General features: G+C 42.6%; 1 protein-coding gene across 1 annotated transcript in view; it reads right to left on the bottom strand.

Moving 5' to 3' along the window:
• The window catches only part of CENPE (centromere protein E), a 3,008,010-nt gene that overhangs the window by 675,693 nt on the left and 2,309,660 nt on the right, over nt 1-22,657 (bottom strand). Inside the window, exon 43 of the mRNA XM_044063442.1 lies at nt 8,006-8,221. Coding sequence (XP_043919377.1) covers nt 8,006-8,221 — 216 coding nt within the window. The remainder of the gene's footprint in view (nt 1-8,005; nt 8,222-22,657) is intronic.

Below are 22,657 nucleotides of genomic sequence, written 5' to 3' on the forward strand. Positions count from 1 at the left end.
AGGCCATCTGGGTGTTTGTATCCAAGCTGGCACCCAGGAAAATTATTGTTTGAGAGGGTATTAGTCTCGACTTCTTTTTGTTGACTGTGTATCGCAGAGATTTCAACAACATTATTACAAACGCCAGGTGTTTCAGAAGAGTCTGTTTGTTGTCCGCTTGGATCAGGCAATCGTCCAAATATGGGTATATTTGTATCCCTTGAAGTCTGCAGAAGGCAATTACTGATGCCAGGCATTTCGTGAACACTCTGGATGCAGTAGATAAGCCAAAGGGCAATGCAGAGAATTGATAATGGGATGAACCTGCAAGAAATCTGAGGTATCTTCTGCAATCTTGTCTGATTGGGACAAGCAGGTATGCCTCCTTGAGGTCCAATGTTACCAGCCAAGACTCCTTGCCCAGCATGGGAAGAAGCTGCTGTAATGTGAGCATCTTGAACTTTGGTACAAGTAAATATGTGTTTAGGATGGATAGGTCTAAAATAGGTCTCCAATCTTTGCCCTTCCTTGGTACCAGGAATAGTCTGGAATAAAAACCTTGACCCTGTTCTTGTGCAGGTACCTTTTGAATAGCTTTCATGTCCATGACATCTGAAATTTGTTTTTTGTGCCTCTGCCCTTTGATTGTGTGGCAGGTTTGGCATGCCTCTCATTTTTGGAAGGGTGCGAAAGTGGAATCTGTAGCCTCTGTCTATAATGTCCAGGATCCATTTGTCTTTTGTGACAATATGCCAATTTTTCGAAAATGATGCCAGTTTTCCACCTAAAGGTGCTGGCATTTGAGCCTTGCTTAGCATGCAAAGGGGAAAATCATTGGGTCTGCTTTCTGAATGGCTGTGAACTATCCTCACCCCCTCTTGGTGTAGGTGTTTGCCATTGTCTGCCTCTAAATGATCCTTGAGATTGCCCTATACCCCTCGGGCGCCTGTATCTACCTCTTTGAGGTCTGTCCGTGGCTGGAAAGGACCAATTTTTTGAAGGCCAATTTCTACTGAAGCGTGGGGGGGGGGGGGGGGGTTGTACCTGTAGGAAATCTTTCACTGTTTGCATTGATTTTGCCTTTTCCTCCATTTTCTTTAATACCTCCTCAGCTTTAACACCAAACAATACATCTTTTTGAAGAGGTGCATCTAGTAATTTAGCTTTGACATGATCTGGTAAGGTTTGCTCTTTGAGCCAAGTATGTCTACGTAGGACTGATCCTGTAACAGCAGCCCTACATGAGGTCTCTAAAGCATCAAAACCACATTGCAAGGTATGTTTGCCCACTTGCTCTGCACTATGCAACAAATCCTGCAACTCCTTCAAGTCTGGTTGTTCAGGTTGTGACATTTTGCTTTTCAAATGAGATAACAAAAACTGTTGTTACTTTAACATATGGAACTGACAGTTTAATGCCCTCATGGTTAAGGTGGCCGAGGTGTATACCTTTTTCCCCCACCTTTCTAAAGCTCTGGAATCTCTCTCTGAAGGTAATGGATTTTTGGCAGTGGAGGCCTTAATTCCCTTGGGACCCTGTGAAATAGTTTCTGGGTCAGCCGCATGGCTTTTGTATAGGAATTGGTGTGAATCAGGAACCCGGTAATACCTGTCAGGCTTGACTGGAGCTGGAGGTAAAGAATCTGGGTTAAGGCTGGCCTCTGAATACACATCATCTAGTATGTCTAAGACAGGAGGTATAGCCAGAGGCCTGTGCTGAGGGAGCAAGAGGAAATCCCTGAGCCTTTTCTTGGAGTCTGAGTACTCTTGGCCTTCCCAGTGGAAGTGTTCCCTCAAGGTATGCAAGGTTTCCCCAAAAGAGTAATCCTCAGGGGGGGGACGGACAGAGGGAATGGACTCCTCTGCATCAGAATCTTCGAAAGAGGAGTAAGAATGTTCCTGGTCCTCAGAATGTTCTGAAGTAATGGAGGCCTTGTCCGAGGAAGGGTATTCTTCCTCCACTCTGGGCCTTTTGTCCGAGGGGGGTTGAGAACCCCTGATAAGAGTAATCAAATCCTCAGCCATTTTGAGCATCTGCTTTTTAGGCATGGGGCCTTGAGAGGGGCCCTGTGGAGCTTGTCTTTTAGAATGCATGGCTGCTTTAGATTTAGTGTAAGCCTTAATAGAAAAAGAAGGCGGCCTGAAGACACCTTGAGAGGTGGCAGGCCTGTCTGAACTCTGAGTTTCCCCGCCAAGAGTGGCTTCGGTATCTGTAGTCGGGGTGTGGGCCAGACACCGCTAATAAAGTGTCATCGGTAGTCAGGGGCTGCGTAGGTGCCTCGCTGAGAACCGGATCACCTGTAGTCGGCTTTAGCGTGGTGTCGGTAGAAGTCGCGGACCTTGTATGTCGGTCCTTATCTTTGTTTCGTTTACTCAAAACTGGAGTCGGAGTATCCGATGACATGTTGTAATTAAACTTTTTGCCAAAATAGTGTTGGGCGAACTCCGCCCGACGCTTAATAGTGCGTCTGTTGAATGTAGCACAAAAACGACAGGCCGAGACGTCGTGGTCTGGGCCTAAGCAAGGAATACAGAGGGAATGGAAATCCTTATGCGGTATTTGCTTCCCACATGAAATGCAATTATTAACTTTGTCTGACATCGGTCTGAGGCAAGAAAAGTTTCCCCAACAGGGTACTTAGCTTTCAAGAAGTCTTTGGTTGAGAAATATTCGTAATCTCAGGAGCTGGTCAACCGGCACTTGTGAACTGCTTCTGCTTCGGGCACCGCGCGGCAAGAAAGACTGAAGAAAGTGGTGTTGGCTGGTTCTTTTATACCCCTGTCGCACTGACGTCAGGGAAGAAGTGACAACATCCGACGCCGGACCTAGACTTTGGAATTCGGCCGGCCGAGGACCCGCCTGACAGCAGGAAAACCCATCTGTTATGACTGCAGCTGTATGCACGATGAACATCCCCACCAGCACTCCACCCAAGAAGGGAGTCAGATCTGAGCTATCCAGCGCTGAAGCCCAGAGGGAAAGAGATGTTTCCGAAAGCTTCAGTCTCAACTCCAACCCACCGGACCTTGCACTGTTGCTTCAGCTCAGAGTCTCTTCTGGCTCAGAAAGGCTCTGAGCTGGCTGGCTCAAGGAAATGAATGGAGTCAAAGAACAGATCTTTGGATCTGATGAAGATACCTCCAGAGATCTCGGATCCGAAACAGTGGGCTGGATCTGAGGAGGAAATACCAAAGGGGAAGTGGACAATGGACAGCTCGCAGGTCTGGTGGGAGTCAGAGCTAGGAGAACCCTCATCTGAATTTTTGATCTGAGAAACTTCCTCATCATCCTATCGACATCAGCTTCTGAAAGGCTTCCAGAAGATGTAAGAGAGGATGTGGTTGGATGAAGGTCAGGAGTATCTTAGTGGACATCCCTCCAGAAAAGGAGAAGGGAGTTGCAACGAAACTGGATCCGGACTTCTTACTCACTTTTGAAGGGGGCTCTATTGAAAGAGTATGTGAAAGAATGGTTATTAAGAGACTTTATGGGACTCTCTTTCATTGGAAATTGACTCCAACTTATGCTTGTCAGACTTTTTGTTAGGGGTTTGAGCCCCAGCAACTTGAAAAGTGGAGAAAGAAGGCCTCTTAAAATTAACTTGTTCCTCCAATCAGTTAACGCTCTGGAATTAAAGCCAGAGCAGATTGAACAATCCACTTCTAAATGAGCAGGGTTAAGCAGTACACGCATTCTCTGTAGACATGAGTTGGGAAGCTTATGCCCACAGGGAATGCATTTTTTAAACCCCATAGGCTTGTCAACCATGATATACCACAAGCCACAATACAATAGCTAGAAGAAAAAACACAAACTCTAAAGATAGAAAAGTTTTTTTTTCCTCTTTCAGAAAAGCAAGAAAGAAAAAAGAGGAAAAGTATTAACAATGGTAGAAAGAAATACTCAAACCAGTAACAAAGCAAGAGTATCAACAACAATAGTACCTTAAGAGAATACCGAAAATTGTAGCTACAAAGGAAGAAGAAATCAGCTGAAATTAGCTCAAAAGATTATAGGTGGGAGGTAGGAGTATAAGAGAACATAGACTTTAAAACTAAAAGTTAACTGACAACAAACAAGCTATAAAAACTTCCGTTCACTCGGACAGTGGGATCCACGACTGAAGCTGATGGCAACAAATATGATCAGTCTGTTGAATCGGCAGGGCATTATGGATAAAGGGAAGCGCTCAAGAGCTTTTGGATCCGATGATCTGTTAGATGTGGCAGAGTCTAGGATCCAAACCCATCAGATGAGGAATGAATGAAAAGGACATCAGCAGTTAATTGCTTTTAGGCATCAAACACAGGAACTTTTTATTGATGTGTCAGGATCAAGATCTGTGACATGCAGAAGGAAACAACTGGGTTCAAGGACTAAGTGCATTCTTATAGCCTGTATGACATCCTGGAGTGCACTAGCATTCAACACAAGTACTCCCATGCACAGAGCTTCAAGGGAAAAGAAATAGGCTCATAGGTAGGTACTAGGCTATCGGCCCAAGGGCCTACGTAAGCCTAGCCAACAAGGTTCCCTGGCTTACGCCACCCAAGAAAGTTATTTTCCTGTGCCACTGTCTAGCAGAGACACAGAAGTGATCCCCGGGGTGTATTTCCTATTTCCCATCCACTCATCAAGATTTTTCTTGAGTGCTAATGAAGAACTTTGCTTGACATAGATGGGTAGCCTGTTCCAGAGTATGGGAGTCTCTGGGACAGGAATCTATCCCTCCAGCATGTCCTGTTTATTGTGGTGACAAGGTTTAGGTCCCTACAGCGTGTAGCTCGGAAGGATTGGGATTTCTTTAGGTGTAGCATGTCCAGCAGCTCTGGGTTTGACTTAGCTTTATATGTTAGACAGAGATCACCTCAGAGTAGGCGATATGCTATGGAGTAAAGCTGGAGTTTTTTGAGGCAGTCAGTGTAGGGCATTTGTTTGAGATCAGTAATCCTCTTTGTGAGGTACTTCTGTGGCCTTTCCAGCTGCTGCAGATGTCTTGTGAGGTACATTACAAAAGGGGCATTGTACTCTATAAGGGGTCTAAGGAGTGTTGAGTAGAGGGGAACAATAACCTCTTTTTTCCTAGAGGAGAACCTTTTTATGATGGTGTGCCACGCAGAAGGGCTTCCTGACTACTGTGGCGAAGTGACTATCAAAGGAGAGACTACTGTCCACCTGGGTCCCAAGGTCTTATCACATATTTGGTGTTAAGTAGATTGCTGCCTATGTGGTAGCTCATGGGTACAGAGTTTTTATCAAAGGGGTGACACTGCACTTTTTGGCATTGAGCTTGAGGCCATGGCTCTGACCACCAGGCATCTGCCTCAGCGAGGCCCTTCTGTAGGATGTCCACATCATTTTGGGACTTGACTATGGCTCCTAGTTTGCAGTCACCTGCAAACTTCGTTAGCCAGAGGCCTTCTGTGTTAGCCTGTACTTCAGAGAAGTAGATACCAAACAGGAGAGGTCCCAGACGGAACCCTGTGGTACTCCACTTGTCACTGCTTTGAGGTCAGATTTGGAGTCTGCAACTTTTTACAGTTTGGGTTCTATCAGTGAGCCAGTTGGCAACCCATCTTGTGACATGGGGATTTATACCTAGTTTAGTGAGTTTAGCTCAAATTCCAGAATGGGGGGTGGTGTCGAAAGCCTTGGCGAGGTCAAGATAGGCTGTGTGAACCACCTTACCCTCATCTACGGCTTTGGTGACTGCCTCAAAGAAGTCGATCAGGTTCAGGAGGCATGATCTGCCTTTCACAAACCCGAACTGGGTGGGATCCAGAGTTTGGAGGTTACCAATGTCTTTGTTTAGGAGTTCCATGATGATACATTCCATGGCCTTGCAGACCAGGCTCATTAGGCTAGGCTAATAGTTCGATAGTTCCCGGGATCAGTAGTGGCTCCCTCTTTGTGGAGTGGGATAACTGTTGCTGTGTGCCATTCAGTGGGCACAAAGCCTGATGTGAGGCTATTATTGAACATGGTGCTTAAGTGGGGAGCCAGTTCGTTCTGAAGTTCGTGTAAAACGCAGCCTGGGATGTTGTCCGGTCCCATGGATGCTGTGTTTTTGGCTTTAGAGAGTGCAGCTTTTACCTGCGTAGTCGTGATTACAGGGACTCTGCATTCTTCCTGTATAGATATGGGCCATTTAGGGGGTGGGGGGTAAAGTTAGCACTGAACCCATCCGCCAGGATGTTGGCAATATCAGTTGGTTCTGTAATTTCCGTGCCTTTGTGCTGTAACTCAGAGCAGATCTGGGTGTTGCCATCGAGATTCTTGACATAGCTATAGAATGCTTTGTGGCTGTCCTTAGAATTAGTGGCAATTTTGTTTTCGTAGCTAGCTTTGGAGGATCTTATAAGGGATCTCAGCTTCTTACCGAGGCTGACCAGGGAGCTCCTCCACTCATGGGATTTTACTCTCTTTTACAACAGCTTCTTCCTTCTGTTGTACAGTTTGTTTATGGCAGGGGACCACCAGATTGGCTTTCTTTTTTTCAAGGATAGTGTCTTGGTTCTTTTTGGGATAGCACGATCCATGCACTTGTGTAAGTGGTTATAGAGTGCATTTGTGTAGGATTCAGCAGTTGCAACTGTATTGTCCATCTGCATGGGTGTCATGAAGTTCACCACTTCTGTCTTAAGAAGCATGAAGTTGGCTTTGGAGAAATTTTTTACCGTGGTTTCCTTAATGGGGGGTGGGGGCGGGATGTGGATATCAAGGGTGATTAGCTTAATGTCGGATCTGACCAACGAGGAGTTGACTTCAGGTGTGGAACACGAGTCACTCATGTTGGTAATGACTAGGTCTAGGATATTGTTGCCCCTGGTGGGGGTGTGGATAAGTTGATCCAGGGCATTGGAGTTTATGAATTCCAGAAAGCATTGTGCTAAGGAGTTGGCACACGAGTAGTTTTCCCAGTTAATGGTGGGGTAGTTGAAGTCGCCCATTATAAGGGTGTTTGGTTGAACCCTAATATTTTCCAGTACATCAAGAAAAGAGGAGTGGGAATCCTGGGGCATGGTGGGGGATCTGTAGCAAACTACAATTTGGATTGCAGTTTTGCCCAGAGTTAGTTGCACTTGGATAACCTTGGATGCATTATGCTGAGCAACTAGCCTGGAGGTGTGGATATCTTTAATGAATATAGACACACCTCCGCCTTTGGTGTTTCAGTCCAGGTTACATGGCCGAAAAGTGTGGTATGAGTTATAGCCTGGTAGTGCAGGGGTGCTCTCTGGAGCCTTGAACCAGGTCTCAGTCACTGCACAGGTATCGATCTTCAAATGGTAGATTTTGATTGGTTAGAGGATGACCCACTAAAGACATTACCCAATGCTAGAACAAAACATTACAATATAAAGAAAAGGAAAGGCAATCCCTAACATTGTCTTGGTGCTAGGCTATATTCTTTAACTAGGTGTTACATGACAATGACAAAGACATGCAAATTGGAGACCGTAGTGATTTGAGTCTACATAACACAGCTAACAAATTTGTCAGAACACAAAGCTGAAGATGACCTCTTGCACCACCTGGTCATATTTGTGCACCATTTTCTAATGTTAAAAACAAGCACCTGTTTATTAGCAGGCGCTCCAACTTTTTATTTTATAGCTGTGAACACACTTTGCCAACAAACAAAGCTGGAACATATCAACCAACTCATTAACCCAGCACATACCATACTGCTTGTTACCTGAAACAAATATAGTAAAGATTACTCCACAATTCAAACTTTCCGGTTTGTGTCTCTATGATATATCTGCAGAGTTTGAACTTCTAATAAAAAAAAAATGTTCATCTGTTACACAAATTATGGCAGAATCTCGAGTGTCAAGCCTCGGAAATCCTTCTGTTCATGTCAAGTACAATCATAGCTTGCAAGGATATTACAATAAACCGTGGAAGACTGCCATCATTAGTGTTTCGATAAACAGTCCTGACATTACATTGAACAAAACAAAGCAATAACATTTCAGAAGACAATGAAGTTTTAACCAAGTTCTGTTTACATGCCAATACCTTCAGTTTCTGTAGTAAGCTCAGTAGTTGAGCAGTTTGCTTTTGATTCTCCATCTGCAGTGTATCAAGTTGGTTATTTTCTGAAGATGTCAGAACTGTCTTAATATCTTCAATGTGTTCCCTCTGAGATTCTAGCTCAATCTTTAAGATGGTTTCCATACTGGTAAACTGGTCACCGATACTTATTTCTTGGTCTTGATACTTTCTGAAAAGCTCCTTTTTAAAAATAACATAAAACAAGAATTTAACAAACATTTAATGTTTGATTTTTCATTTCATTATACATATCTCTTACTGTGTGCTTACTTTAATGGTCTCTCTGATGGTAATACCACCAATGTTCTGAAACAGTTTCATATGCAAGTACTAGGTTATTTGCCCTTGAGGATTATTTTAAGCCTAGCCAATTTCCCTCAATGGTGAGAATCAAAACCTGTACATTGTGTTTGTGAGGTAAACACCATAACCAATATGCCAACCCAAATCTGAAACATGACATGTCAGAAGCAAATTGCAAAATGGCAGCCATTAACCAATGAACAGTCAAATGGCTTATTCCTATCACAACCATCCGGCCTTTGACTGAAAACAACTGTGAATGGCTAATTATAGTCAAGAAAAAGTATCACAACCTTAAATGGACCCAAGTTACCAACCAAGTAGATGCATATAAAAACTAATTTTCTACAAGACTGGTCTCCAGAATGCAAATCCTCAAAGCAAGGTTGTTTATACAAGAGTAGACAACAGAAATAATCAATGCAGATGGCTGACAGCTCTTATTGCAGCAATGATGTGATATTTGAACACCTATGATTAGTGAGTGCTTTCACACTAATGTACATTGTTCTTCATAAATATCAGTACTACAGATCATACTGTACAACTTGAGGAATATAAAGTTGAAAGTGGGGGGTGGGGGGGGGGGGTGGTGATGCGTCTGGACTTGGAATGGACTACAGCTTAGTTGTTGAAAAACCTGCTCTACCAACACTGCAAGCCCAGCTTGTAAAAGTGCTGCTGGAGGTCCATGGAGAACCTTCATAAGTAAATTTATGCAGACACATTTTTAAAGTAAGCTGCAGCTGTGGGTGTTACTCCAGTAGAATGAGCCCCGACTTACCTAGATGGATTTTTACCATGACTAGTGTTGTAGAAAGTATTGCAATTGGCCAGCTACTTTGTCTACAATGAAGACATTTTACTTCAGAAGAGGCCAAAGGAAGGAAAACCACACCTGCCGAGGCCAAAAGCAAGCAACGAGGAAAATTGTAGCTCTGCAGCAGGCTGCTTTCTGTAGAAACTTTAGTATCAAAGGCACAGGAGGATAAATGCAGAGAGGTCCCAAGGGCAAAGCAAGCACCAGAATATCCCTGGGTGACTATACCTGAAGGGGGACAATGACGCAATACTCAACACCTGCTGCACTTGGTGTTGGATAGGGAGGCAAACAGACCACAACATGGAATGCCCCAATGACAAAAAATCTGAGCTGCCACTTTCTGATTTAGGGACCTCTGATGAAGCAACAGAAAACTTATGCAGAGACTGTCGGCCAGAATGTTGAACTTCCTCAGGATGTGTGTTGTCACCAGAAACTGCTGAGGAGAAATCGTCTACTGGCAAACTCTAATGGCCTCCTGGCAAAGATAAGAACATGTTCTCCTGTTTGTTGATACAGAAAGACAATGTGTGTGCTACCTGGTGTATTGCAATCACATCCCTGGGAAGGGGATCCTGAAAAGCCTGCAATGCAAGGACTGCCATCATCTCCACAGCACTGATTTGAATGTGGGTCTCTGCAGAAGACAAGACCCTTGAACCGTCCTCTCTTTGAAATGCCCCCCCCCCCCCCCCCAGAGGGAGGTGTTCATGTTGACCATTGCTGAACGAGAAGGGATTACAAATGGTCTCCCTTCGATTAACAAGGGAGACTACAACCATGACTGAATCTGCTCATGACACACTATCGTTAACCATACTGGGAAATCCAAAAGATGCGTAAGGAAGGACCAATGAACAGCCATAGTCCACTGTAGAGACCTCATGTGATATCTGCCTAAAGGGCCCAACTCTATTGATGCTGCCATATGACCCAGAAGCTTTATAACTATGTGCTGGTGGCTTCAGAGCTGCAAGCACTGACAGGGCCTGAGCACAAAGGCTGAAAATGCCAAAGCTGTCTCAATGACAACCCATGAACTCTAAAACTTATACAGGTTGAAGGCTTGATTTTTGGATAATTTACTGTAAAGCCCAAGTTGTTGAACAGTTGCAATAATGAGGCCCTTTCAGAAATCAAAGATGTCCTTGTGGTGGTGGTGAGCAATCACTTGACCAAGTACGGAAAGACATGAAATCCCTGCACCTGGAGCCAGGCTGTGACTACTGCAGCAGTATTTTGGTGGTCCAGCCTCTGCACTGCTGAAGCAGCTCCAATAAATACAAAGGCATCATGTGGAGACTTAGAGGGGTCCTTCTCCTTCCTTGAGGTCAGTATCCACAGTTAGAGGCTCCTCCAGAGAATCCAGGTGTTTCCTCTTACACTTTCTCTTTCCCCAAACCTCCTCTTCTGAGTAAATCTGGGAAGAAGGGCAAGCTCTGCCACAGGGGCAGACTGGAGGCTGGCTGACGTAGGCTGTCTGGGAGCAGACTGATGACTGGTCACAGGTGGTGATGAAAAAAGAGGAGGGGATGGCAGCTGTAGAAATATGACCCTTCTCCAGAGAAAAACATCCTAGCTACTATGTCAAAGGCTGAGGCTGGCCTCTCAGGTTCAGTAACCCGAGCGTGCCACAGACAGCCCTAAACCAGAGACAGCTGCACCTAGATCAAATGTTGAGATCAGCACCAAGCTGTCCAAAGCCGAAGCAGAGTGGAAGTGGAGATCCTGAAGGAGGAATCATCGACCCAAAAACTCCAGCTTTGATGCCATGACTCTGAGGTCTCAATGGCCCAGAGAAAGTCAGGGTCAAGGTTACCAAGGAAAAGGATGGAGCCAAAGATGGCCAAGTTGTTGGATTCGACCAGGAGGGTGGAAATTCAGCTGGCCCTGAAGACTTGGAATCCGAAGGGGCTGAGGGAGGAAGCCAGAAGTATGGAGTCAAAGGTCCTGGTGCCAGCACCGAAGTGATGAGGCCTAATTGCACCTGCAAAAAAAAAGACCTCATCAGCTGCTCCAGATCAGAGTTTTGATAGTGCCCACTGACCTTGATGACCAGAAGAATGAAGCCACTGAAGAGGGCTTAGGTCTTTTGAAAGAAGATCCCATTTTATGGATCTGAGATAGAGATACCTTGAACTGTGGCAGAGACAGGGAGGCCTCCAGTGACCATTCAGGTGGGGTGCTCAGGAAAAAAAAAAGGGGACATTGTCATACCCGAGAGTGCTCCTTTGATCAAGAAGGGGCTTGGGATGCTTAGAGCCAGAGTAGAAATTCTATAGATCGGTTCTGAGATGTCGATTGGCTCCTAGATGCTGGGGCTGATGGTGCCTTGGGACCAGAAAGTTGAGAGACCTTCAGATTCTGCAAGCCCAGGGCAGCAAGTACAGAGATAGAAGATGAAGAGGACTTCTTGCAATCTTCTTTGGCATTTCAGGAATCTTGTTGTCGGGGCTTCTCAGACCCAGTATTAGGAAGCCAGGGGCGAAGCCACCCCACAAAGTGATGTAGAATCAGAAGAACTCAAGGGTAAAAGCCCTTTCAACACCAAATTAGCCTTATGCTCATTGATGGCTCTATAGTGCTAAAACTTTCATAAATGGAGCACCTAGAATCCAGATGCACCAGTCTCAAACAGTAAGCACATCAAGTGTGTGTCCTGGGAAGACAAACTGCTCCCACAAGAAATGCACCTTTTAAAGATCTTATCCATATCCTAACGCTTAAATGAACCTTAGCTGCTAAAAAGACACGCAAGATCCACAGCACACTATAACCTGATAAGAGTGGGAAGGGAAAATGACTGGCAACAAAGACACCATCTACCAAACTACCTAGGAAGACGAGGAACAAAAAAGGGGTACAAACCAAGGGTAAGGGAACAGTAAACCCTTACAAAATCACTATGTTAAATTCTAAAAAACAATAAGCAAGGCAGAGCGCCAAGATCATGCTGCAGACCTGAATGGCAGCAAATTAAATCTGGGGATCTGAAAGAGGAATAGGAGTTATGGGTAAGGGAGACAAAGCAAAGTAGGCTAAAGACTTTAGAAGTGGCCAGTGTTGGATCCAAAGTACGCAGGTTGAAACCAGATGGAGAAGACAACATAGGATTGCCCATTTTACTTGTGAATTTTTCAAGGCACTACTGACAGAGCTTACCAACAGCATCAAAAAAGCCAAATATACTCACCTGTTTCTGAGTCAGTAAAGCAGTTGCTTTGCCCTCAAAAGTACTAGTAGGTGGTTCAAGGGACTGGGAGTCTGTATAAAGAAACTTACTTTCTCAATCAACTCAGCCCTTTCCCTTTATAAAGGTCCTAAGTTTTTTTTTTTTACCTACAGGAATATCTACTGAATGCAGAGTCTTGCCCTGTTCCTCTTGCTTCCCAGACTACTGCAATGGCAAACCAAAAAAGCATCTATCTAACTAGGGAAGTACTGAACTGCTACTTGACATCTTCAGGAAGGGGCCGTAACCTAAGCTTGGTATGCCCCCTTATAAATTTGTTCAGTTTTACAGTTCATTCATTTAACACATCATGGTTTTTACCTAAAAAGGATAATATTGGGGGAGGTAGATCATCTTTGTAAGTACATTTGCTGCTGACTTCCCATTATCATAATGCTCGGGGGGGGGGGGGGTAGAAGAATTAACTCAGTACACAGTAATCCTAGGGTTACCACCTATCCCACTTTGCGAGGGACAGTCCCTCTTTGGGCAGTTGTGTCCTGCAAACAAATTGTAAAAATGGCAAATGTCCTGAGATTTTAGGACAAAATTATTTCCTATAGTTTATGTAATAGTTGCATAAAACAGTTATTCTGTATCTGCACCACCTAAATGTTATAAGAAACAGAATAAGCAACTGAAACATTACAAGAATAAGCGTTTATCTAGGCAAAAAAGTGAAGTTTTTGTCCTTCGTACTGGCTGCGGGTATGTTTCAGCCTGCAAAATCTGACGTTTGCACCAAAAATTTCCCACTTTGGGCATTTGAAAAGGTGGCAACCCTAAGTAATCCATATAAATTAACAAGGAAAAAAGCAGAAGTCAAAATGGCACAGAGTTTTAAAACTTTAGCTGGAAGCACTTAAGACTTGCATATGTAATGACTGTATTCTACATACAGCAGTGATGAAATGAAGATGACACAGACGACTCTCTCCAACTTACAGCCAAGTTTTCAGCTGACATTTCTGGAATGTTAAATAGCCCAGCACCTGAAAAGGACATCTGTACTGCCCTTCAAATGTGGCCAAAAATCAGATACTCACCTTGACCCCAATCTGTTTAAATGACCTTTATGATGAACATAGGATAGTTACATACATCTTTAGAGTTCAGAAAAGAAGAGGGTTCAGGGACACATACCATTTACTTGGTAAAGCTCCTGTGTGAAATGCCCTGGCCTGAGGACAGTACCCAAAACCAAAGAAATGAAAACAGAATTCCATTTCATTCATCTCAACCCCTTTCAGAAGGGCTATTGCCTTACATAAGTAAATGTAGCTGGCTACCTGTAGAAGCAACAGTCTCCTGCCTACTGTCTTCACCTATAAATTAACTTAATGAGTGCTACTGCTCCCCACTTAGACATTGTTTATCCTTCAAAACAGCTGGATATTAACTCAGGAATTTTGATGACTTACCTGTTAACCAGGTCACCCAATGCACTTGCTACAAATGAAAGTGTATTTTCAAAGGCAGCACCCGAATGCTGTACAAAATACCACAAAACCTCAGGACAGAAACAGCTCTCACTAGCTTTGGGAAAGCAAGTAAAGGTGTAATTTTCATAAAAGAAATATAATATCGTGGTTACGACAATCTTTGCTAATAAACACCCAATGAGCTTGATTGCTGCTAAGGCTACTTTCGTCCCTTCATTTACATCCTTGTCACCACCAGCTCCTTTCAGCTCTACAAGCCTTCACTCATCTACATTCTAGCTTCACTGTTTCTCTCTGACACTGTTTTAGCTATATGACTTCTACTACCCTACACAAGAACCTATTATTCACAACACTGTAGCACTACTTTATGTAATGAGCAGCAAGCTTGTACACATGCAGTTTCTGTACTGCAAATGTACAACTTACAAGTCATATGCCATGGATGAATCATCCTGCTCTGTATTTCATATCAAGGTAATCTATGCAGCATTCACCTTAATGTCATAATGCAAAAGTGCCATTTAGGTTTTGCCTGAAAAGGGTTAATGGACTAGTGGACTTACCTGGTCAACAAAGATGTGCATAAATACGTAACTAAAACTCAAAACAGATGGACTACATGATACAATTACATAATCTGAATCATTCCAACCCAGCTAGAGTATGCAAACCTAAATCTTAGACAGATGTAAACAGTGTTATGGCTATTCTATATGAATTGCTTTTGGTTCAACTATCGTACCTCGAAACCTTCATCTCAAAGCAAGTGCACTTTCCCCAAGTATTTTTTCCACGCATGTCGCTACATTTTTCTGCTATTTGTGACAGTAGATACTACTTGCAGAAAGATGTTTTGTCATCCATCTTGTCTGTACCTTCGTGATGCTCTACAGAATACAACAAAGTGATACAGCACATTTTTTGATTAGAGTGCACTGGGCATTTAACAGATTTTAATGATAAAGTGCAAAGGTTTTTCTTACCACTTCTTTATTGTTATAATTACACCATCATCTTGTAAAGCTGGATTTCTTACTCTAAAAGGTGTAATTTTACTTTAACTACTTCAGTAAACCTCTACTTTTTAAGTTTAATGAACTGGTGTTTTGTTTACTTATGCTGAACAACTGTCAGATTACTTCCTGATTCTATGTCAACCAGCCCTGCCTTCTGATAATGTAGTAGAGGACAGAAACAGTTTGTAGTAGGTAAGCATGTTTTATATAGTCTGGAGGAGATTTTATTATAAAGTAACCATAAAGCAGCACATTCAGTTAATTACTCAAACAAATGATGCTATATTCAAGTGAAATGTTAACAAAAGTTAAGATGGAACAGGATAAGATTTTTAGTAAAATGCATAATGCCTGGCATACAGTATTATAAAAACTATGTAAAACTAATCGTCTACCAAAGGATTTATCAATCACTTTTACGGAGAAAACTACAGATGCACGAATTACCTCAAGTGACAGGCCTACTGTACAGTGTGTTTATATGGTATACTGCAAGGAATTAGTACTAGAAAGAAAACATTTGAAATAATCTGTGCATCTGTGAAGATGTAGTAAAGTGATCATTCCATTGCAGATAACTATTACTGGGTAATAGCTGTTTACTATAGTTGACATCTATACCAAATTCAATAAATTTACTCAGAATTTGTAGTGCACGAGTGCCACAATTATGTTTTGAAATCATGAAAGATAAACTTAGTGCCACCCTAGTGCAAGAGCCAAATTTAACAGCACTCTTTGGGGTGCTTAGCACTGAGGATTGAGTGGGTAACAGATTAAGACATGGATGCCAAGAAATTGACCTCAAGAGCAAAGCTTTTACCACTGCAAAAACTTAAAACTCCTTGAAAAGTACTGCCTTGTAAAACAGTAAAATACCCAGTGCAATACTGATTACATTAAAAGTGGAATGTGACTGCATTTACATTGTCATTATCCTGCCACAGCTAGCAAGTCTCAGAAGAAAAAAAAAGGCAGACATGCTTCAATATTTCCGGCCCTACGCTAGCACTGTTACCAAACATATAATGCTGGAGGTGAAGTTTCACAGAAAAATAAGTTTCAGAATGCCAAAAGCAGCTCTGTCTTGCCAGTTCAGGTAGGAAATTTCATAACAAAAAAAACAACAGTTACCATTATGGTAATAATGCTGTTGCAACACATACAAAACAAAAACATAACATTTAAAAGTGTAACAAATCACTTTTATGTTAATATAATGTGCTCTTGGATGGCTGGGATGGGATGGGAAGTTAATTAATCAAAGCATATATAGAATTACAATAGCCCCCCCCCCCCGGATATCTAGAATAATATATTGGGTTGAAGGGATGGACAATATATATTTTTTAAGTTAATAGGCTTGAAAAATAAGATGAAAGGCAAGGAAAGTGCTTTTCTGTATTTGCAAAATTTTTCCATTAGCAAAGGCTTTCGATGGTAGACGGTCTACAAGTGCAAGCAATTATGAGAGGGCTAAATTGTGTTTTGAGTGAAATATACAAATATTTTTGTGCATCTGCAAAATCAATTACTGCTTTTACTTGGTGACAAGTCTGTAGGTGCAAGCAATTAATCATTAGAAGTCTGAACACTTTGCTGACTGAAGTGTATCCGCTGCAATGCGATAACTTTTAAAAGTACATTGGCAAACAGTTCTGTGAAAAATAAATTGAAGTTTTAAACACAGAAGTTACTATGTTACGTAAGTAGTTGCATCCCTAACAGCTTTATTACTTTTATGCATTTACTGTAACACTATAGAATTTATTTATTTAAAGGTAGCCAGTGCACTTTTTCTTAAGACTAAAAGTCAGTGTTTACTGAAAGCATGCAAGTTGTTTTTCATAACTGGGAGGGAACAGAGAACAGAACATAAGAGCAACTGGTGTATGAGGAAACAGGGTGTAACATACACTTCAGCATGAGCAACCTTAATTTTAGATTTGATGATGCCTGTGGGTGCAGCTGTCAATTAGAGGCAATTGTTCCTTCTGGTGAAGGAATATTTTTGAAACTGGGCATCGTTTTGTGCTCAAAGTTAAAAGGGGATGAGGTTCTGAAAATCTATTTAGTTTTTTTTGTGTGTGTTCACTGAAGCACAAAGTCTTCAAAAATGTGACAAAGATTCAAATGGAGTTAAGCAGCAGCAGCTACAGAAGACATCATCCTGCCAAACAATGTCTGCATGTTAGCGTTGGAAAGTCAATTTAAAAGCACTATCATGTCTATAAATATGGAGTAATAAGCTTTATACTATGATTTCTCTGTTCCTATGATCACAGAATGTAAATGGCCTTACATTAAGAAGTCCAGGGTGCAAATAGCAAAGTTGCAAGATACACATTTGGATAGAGCTAACCATATGAATTTGACAAAGGATTTCAGGGTGGACATTCAGAATTCCTAGCCTTCTGTAGAATGGGAGGTAGTTGACCCTGAAGGGAACCAAAGGCGAGATTATCCATGTAGCCAGTCTGAGACCTTCAAGGTATGGGGTATAATGGAGACTCACCTCAGCATCATGCAGAGGTATGCAAGAGGTAATATATCTACTCATTTGAACTAAATGGGAAAACGAGGACTGCAGTGACCAAAGTGGGGATGGTAACATCTTTTAAAATAAGTCTTGCAGTTTCCCCTTTCTTGCTTTTAGAAGTTGTTATTCTAGGTCCTTGCAGAGCTGGTGGGATAGTTAAGGCCACTCCACTTCCTGTACACAGAACTGATGGGTGTGGCCTCTCTGTATTTTCTTTTTTCCTTTGATGGTGAGTCTCTGGTTGATCGACAGTTTTGAAAGCATTAGGGCTAGAATGAGTGGCATCATCTCTAAGCTGACAGGCATTTAGGAACTCTATGCCCTTCAATATGAGATGAGTATGAGCAGTCCAGACCTGATGAGGCATCTGTGCCCAGAAACTGGAGCCCTCTTGGCATCTCCTGGTTTAATACTTGTTGAGCCCACCATCTAAATTCCTTCCTAATGGGGAGATTAAATGTAGCACCTGGCTCAACAGCTGCCTGTGTTAGTCCCGCTGGATCTTTAGATACTACCATCATGATTGAGGTATATATGCAAACTAGAATCTTCAGGAACATCCTTGTTGGTATGACTGCCCTCTTCGCCAAGTCTGAAAAGAACTGCCCCACATGGGTGACCTTATCCTTTTTGGTTGGAACAACTTATTCTATTCTGTGTTGAAGGTTCTAAGAAAATGTCAGTCTTCCATGGTTAGACTACAGCTTGGCAGGTTCAAAGAAAATCCCACTATTGTCAGGTAGTAAATGAAGTATCTCAGAATATTCTGCATTTCTTGGTGTTGGTAGTGGTGGAAGGTATTGTCAAGAAAGGAAGGAAGATACCAAACTATGTTGCTACAAGAAGAAGCAACCTCCATTACAGATGTTAGCCATTAGGCAGAACTTATATGCTTTAAAATGGAAAAAGCACCCTCCCAGAACATGAAAGTAAAGGGGTTGTGGGGTGAGGTTGAAGGTGTAGTGAAATATCGACCATTGCAAGACAGACAAACTTGCTTTCAATACTAGCTTACTGCTTGCCCCTATCTCTACTATATATATTCAGACTGTTTTGCCTGTTTCCTGCAAAAAGACACTGCTCTGTGGGTGGGTTCTAACTGCCTATGTGCAATTAGGTGAAGTAACGGCTTGACTGATACCATTATCTTCCCTTTCTGGCTTTCTAAATATTCTTTGGAATGAAGATGACGTAAATTCTTATTCAAGGACAGCATTCAACTGCTGCCCCTTATCAGGCCAGTGTTGAATTATCAGCTAAACATACCTGAATATAACCATCCCAGCTGCAAGCACCTGTTGTATCATCCCTACAGCTTTATGGTGTGCTCTTTCTCTCACCTTTGAAACTGCCAGGGTCAGATGAGCAATTATGTTCCCCACAACCACATATGTGGCTTCTCACGCTATGTCCTCTGTTTGAGAATGCTGCCCCAATACTAATTGGGCGAGTTTGACAGCTAATTACTCTAAACACTGTAACAGAAGAGGTATACCCCTAAAAATAAAATCTAATACCCTGCTTTTCTTACTCAGGACCATGTTGAGTCCTGGAATAAAGTTTGGATTACCTAGCAGCATCATGGAAGACCACAGCCAAATTATCTGTATAAAATCCAGTGGCTAATGACAAATGTTTTGCCAACTGTACAATATTTCCAGCTTTTTGTGGGCTACAGATTGGAAGCAAAGCTCCAATGCCATCACTTCAAAGGTGATCATTCTAAGGTCTGGGATACTCAGGATCAGCCGTCAGTCTTAATTGTTTCCTGTCCACAGATCCATGCAGCTTTTTTTTTTTATAGAACTCCCAACACACCTTCTCAGCTGCACCTAAAATGCTCCCTCATACATGTATAAGCTCCTAGTCTTCTTAAAGTTTTAAACACATGTCCAAACACCATTCTTCTGGACTTGGTCTCTGTACTGGGGTGGGGCTGCATTCTCTCATGCATAATTGCTGTAATGTAGGATTGACTGTCATTTTTTTTTTTTATTCAAAAGTACAGCAGGAAGTATGTAACTCCATCCTGCAAAGTACAATTGCATGAACACACACACACACATTACTGTATGTATTTGAGAAAAATCTCTCCTGCAGTATGAATCAGTGTGTGGGAATTGCACTACAGGTGGATACCCAGCCATCTGGATTGACTATCTCGGCTTTGGTCTGACAGAAAAATGCACAATGTGATGGGGAAAGGTGCCTATACATGTTCAGTTCTTTTTGTCGTTCAGTAGTCACCAACAAATTTGATTATGTCCATCAAACAGGTAGTAAAGTAGTTTATTTGCAATTTGACTGGCTAAGTGGGCTGATCTACTGACCCTTTTCAGCCAAGATCCAGGCTCCCAGGAGAGCAGAAATACAGAATATAGCATGCGCAGAATACATACACAGAAAATTCAAATACAAGAAATAGGAAAAAAAATGGTAAAAATCAATAGGAGGAGCATTCAAAAACAAGAAATAAAAAAGGCAAACAAATAAACAATGTAAGTGGTCAGTACAAGAGCAATATATTTACATTTTAGTATATTCACTTAGCATTGGGCATAAGACTAAACTTCTAGTAATTAAAAGCTATTATGCATAACTTTTGAGTAGCAAACAATATTTCTAATATTACCTTATGCCCCAACCTCAGGGCAATGTAAATATCTATGCAGAAGGGGCAACTCTCACAAAGGGAAATAATTCTTAGGTTCACAGGTGGTTACTCGGTTAGTGACTCTAAGATCTTCATGAGCCCAGCCGTGTGTGCCCAATATAATACTAGAGAAACCCAATATAAAGGATCTTGGCTAAACTTGAGATCTTAGTTAGCAATGACTGCCCATATCTAGGAGGATCATAGGCGTAATCCCAGGTAGGAATTTATGGTTTCTCATCCAGTCATCCAGGATACACTTAAAAAAGCTATATACTTACCATAACTTAGCATCTGTGTTATCTTATGTCACTATTCATCACTTCTGGGTCATAGGATCTGACATTGGGTCCGAGCCGACAACCTTTCAAACAGATCCTACACTCGGAGCTCTTCCCAGTCCCATAATCCCTTGCTGCCCTCTAACTCCTCAGATCGAGTTTATCCCAGAGCTAGAAGACAGCCAGTGTAGACCTGAACCACCAAACAGGACATCTCCACTTCCTCTAGATCTAACAGGATGGGGAAGAATGAAGGGATAGTGATGAATAGTGACATAGAATAACACAGATGCTAAGTTATGGTAAGTACATAACACTGATGTTATCCATGTCACTATTCCCCACTTCTGGGTCAGAGACCCTAGTTACCATACAATCCTGAGTGACCTCATGGAAGGATATGCCGAAGAACATTAGAGACAAAGGAAGCCCCATTCCTGGAAACTAGGTTAAGTTTGTAATGGGTTAATGAAAGTGTGAGGAGTACACTAGGTGCGGCAGCCCAAATCTCATCTAAATAATGTCAGGCTAGATAGGCAGCTGACATAGCCACAGATCTAGTGCAATGAGCTCTGACAGATCCTGGTAAAGGCAATCCCTTAGAAGTATAAACCATAGAAATACATTGTGATATCCAATGAGATATTGTAATCTTGGACACCCCCCGACCCTGTCTGTTAACACAGGCGGCCACAAACAGTTAGTCAGATTTGCGAAAGCTCTTTGTCCTGTCTAAACAGAATTGTAATTGTCTATGTACGTCGAGCGTGTGCAGCATATACTCTCCTTTATTGGAATGGTTGGGAAAGAAAACTAAACTGCTTGGTTTGACTGAAATTTGCTTCAGTGGCTAAACCTGGGCATAAAAAAGAGAGATTAGTCCTGACGGCCACTCTGTCTCTATGAAAAATCATGTAGGAAGGCTTGATGGAGACAGCCTGCAAGTCAGAAACTCGTCTTGCTGATGTTATAGCCACCAAAAAGGTGGTCTTCCAAGACAAAAACAACATTGCAAGTGGCAGCAGGCTCGGAAGTACTCTGTGTAAGAGATTGCAGCACAAAAGAAAGGTCCGAAGGAGGAGAGGGGGATCTCGGACAGTTAGCTGTAGTAGGAACACACCTTTCAAAAAGGCCTTACAAAGGTGAGAAGAAAAGGTAGGTTCCTCACAAATATGAAAATTAGAGATGGCCGCCAGCTGCAGCTTAATAGTGGAGAAACTGGCTCCATCATAAAAGAGAAAAGCCAAGAATAATAAGATGACTGGAATGAGAGCCAAAAAGGGATCCAGCTTCCATTGACTGGCCTAGATAGAAAATCTTTTCCATTTACTACCAAAGACCCTTCTGGTGGAAGCCTTCTAAGAAGCCAGAATGATGTCTCTGACAGGACAGGGAAGCCTGGAATGGTTCAGAATTATGGGAAGTGGACAAACCACACAGTTAGACAGTCTGAAGGTTTGGGATCAGAAGATGAGAGAGGTGAGATACCAGATCCAGAAGGGGATCCAGTAGGGTATTTCAGATGAGACCTGAGGGGGAAAGTACAGTTTTGTACCTACCATAAATGTAGATGTTCGAGTGCTAATACAGCTGCAGTCATAACAGATGGGTTTTCCTGCCGTCAGGCGGGTCCTCGGTCGGCCGAATTCCAAAGTCTAGGTCCGGCGTCGGATGTCGTCGCTTCTTCCCGGACGTCAGTGCGACAGGGGTATAAAAGAACCAGCCAACGCCATTTTCTTCAGTTTTTCTTGCCCCAGGTGTCAGGTGCCCCCAGAAGGAAGGCAAAACATAATTTTATGTAATAATGCAATGCAATATAATCAAAAAACAGTAGTTGCAAGCAAATACACCATAAAAGAATACTCCAATGAAGTTGTATGTGGGGGTGTTGGCCATTAGGCCTGTCCCAAGAGGGGAAGGAGGGGGGGAAACCTGGACTGCAGCTGTATTAGCACTCGAACATCTACATTTATGGTAGGTACAAAACTGTACTATGTTCATCGCGCATACAGCTGCAGTCATAACAGATGGGTACAATCCCAAAGCTAAAAAAGGGGTGGTAGGCACTAAGAGGAACTAGGAGGAGCCAGAATGCCCTGCAAGACTACAGTGGCAAAGCCCGCTCTAGATTTGGAGTATAATGGTAGGTGATAGTGATTGGAGAAAGTATGTACAGAACTCCAAGTGGCTGCTTCCAAAATATCTTTGGTAGGAACCCCCCTGAGGAAAGCTGCGGAGGTAGCTGTGGCCCTTGTGGAGTGAGATCTGATGCCTGTAGGTACAGGTTTACCATGAAAAGAGTAACAAAAGCGTATACAGTGGGC

Source organism: Protopterus annectens, chromosome 2.part1 (assembly GCF_019279795.1).
Source record: "Protopterus annectens isolate FY-2018-M chromosome 2.part1, PAN1.0, whole genome shotgun sequence".
Lineage (NCBI taxonomy): Eukaryota > Metazoa > Chordata > Ceratodontiformes > Protopteridae > Protopterus > Protopterus annectens.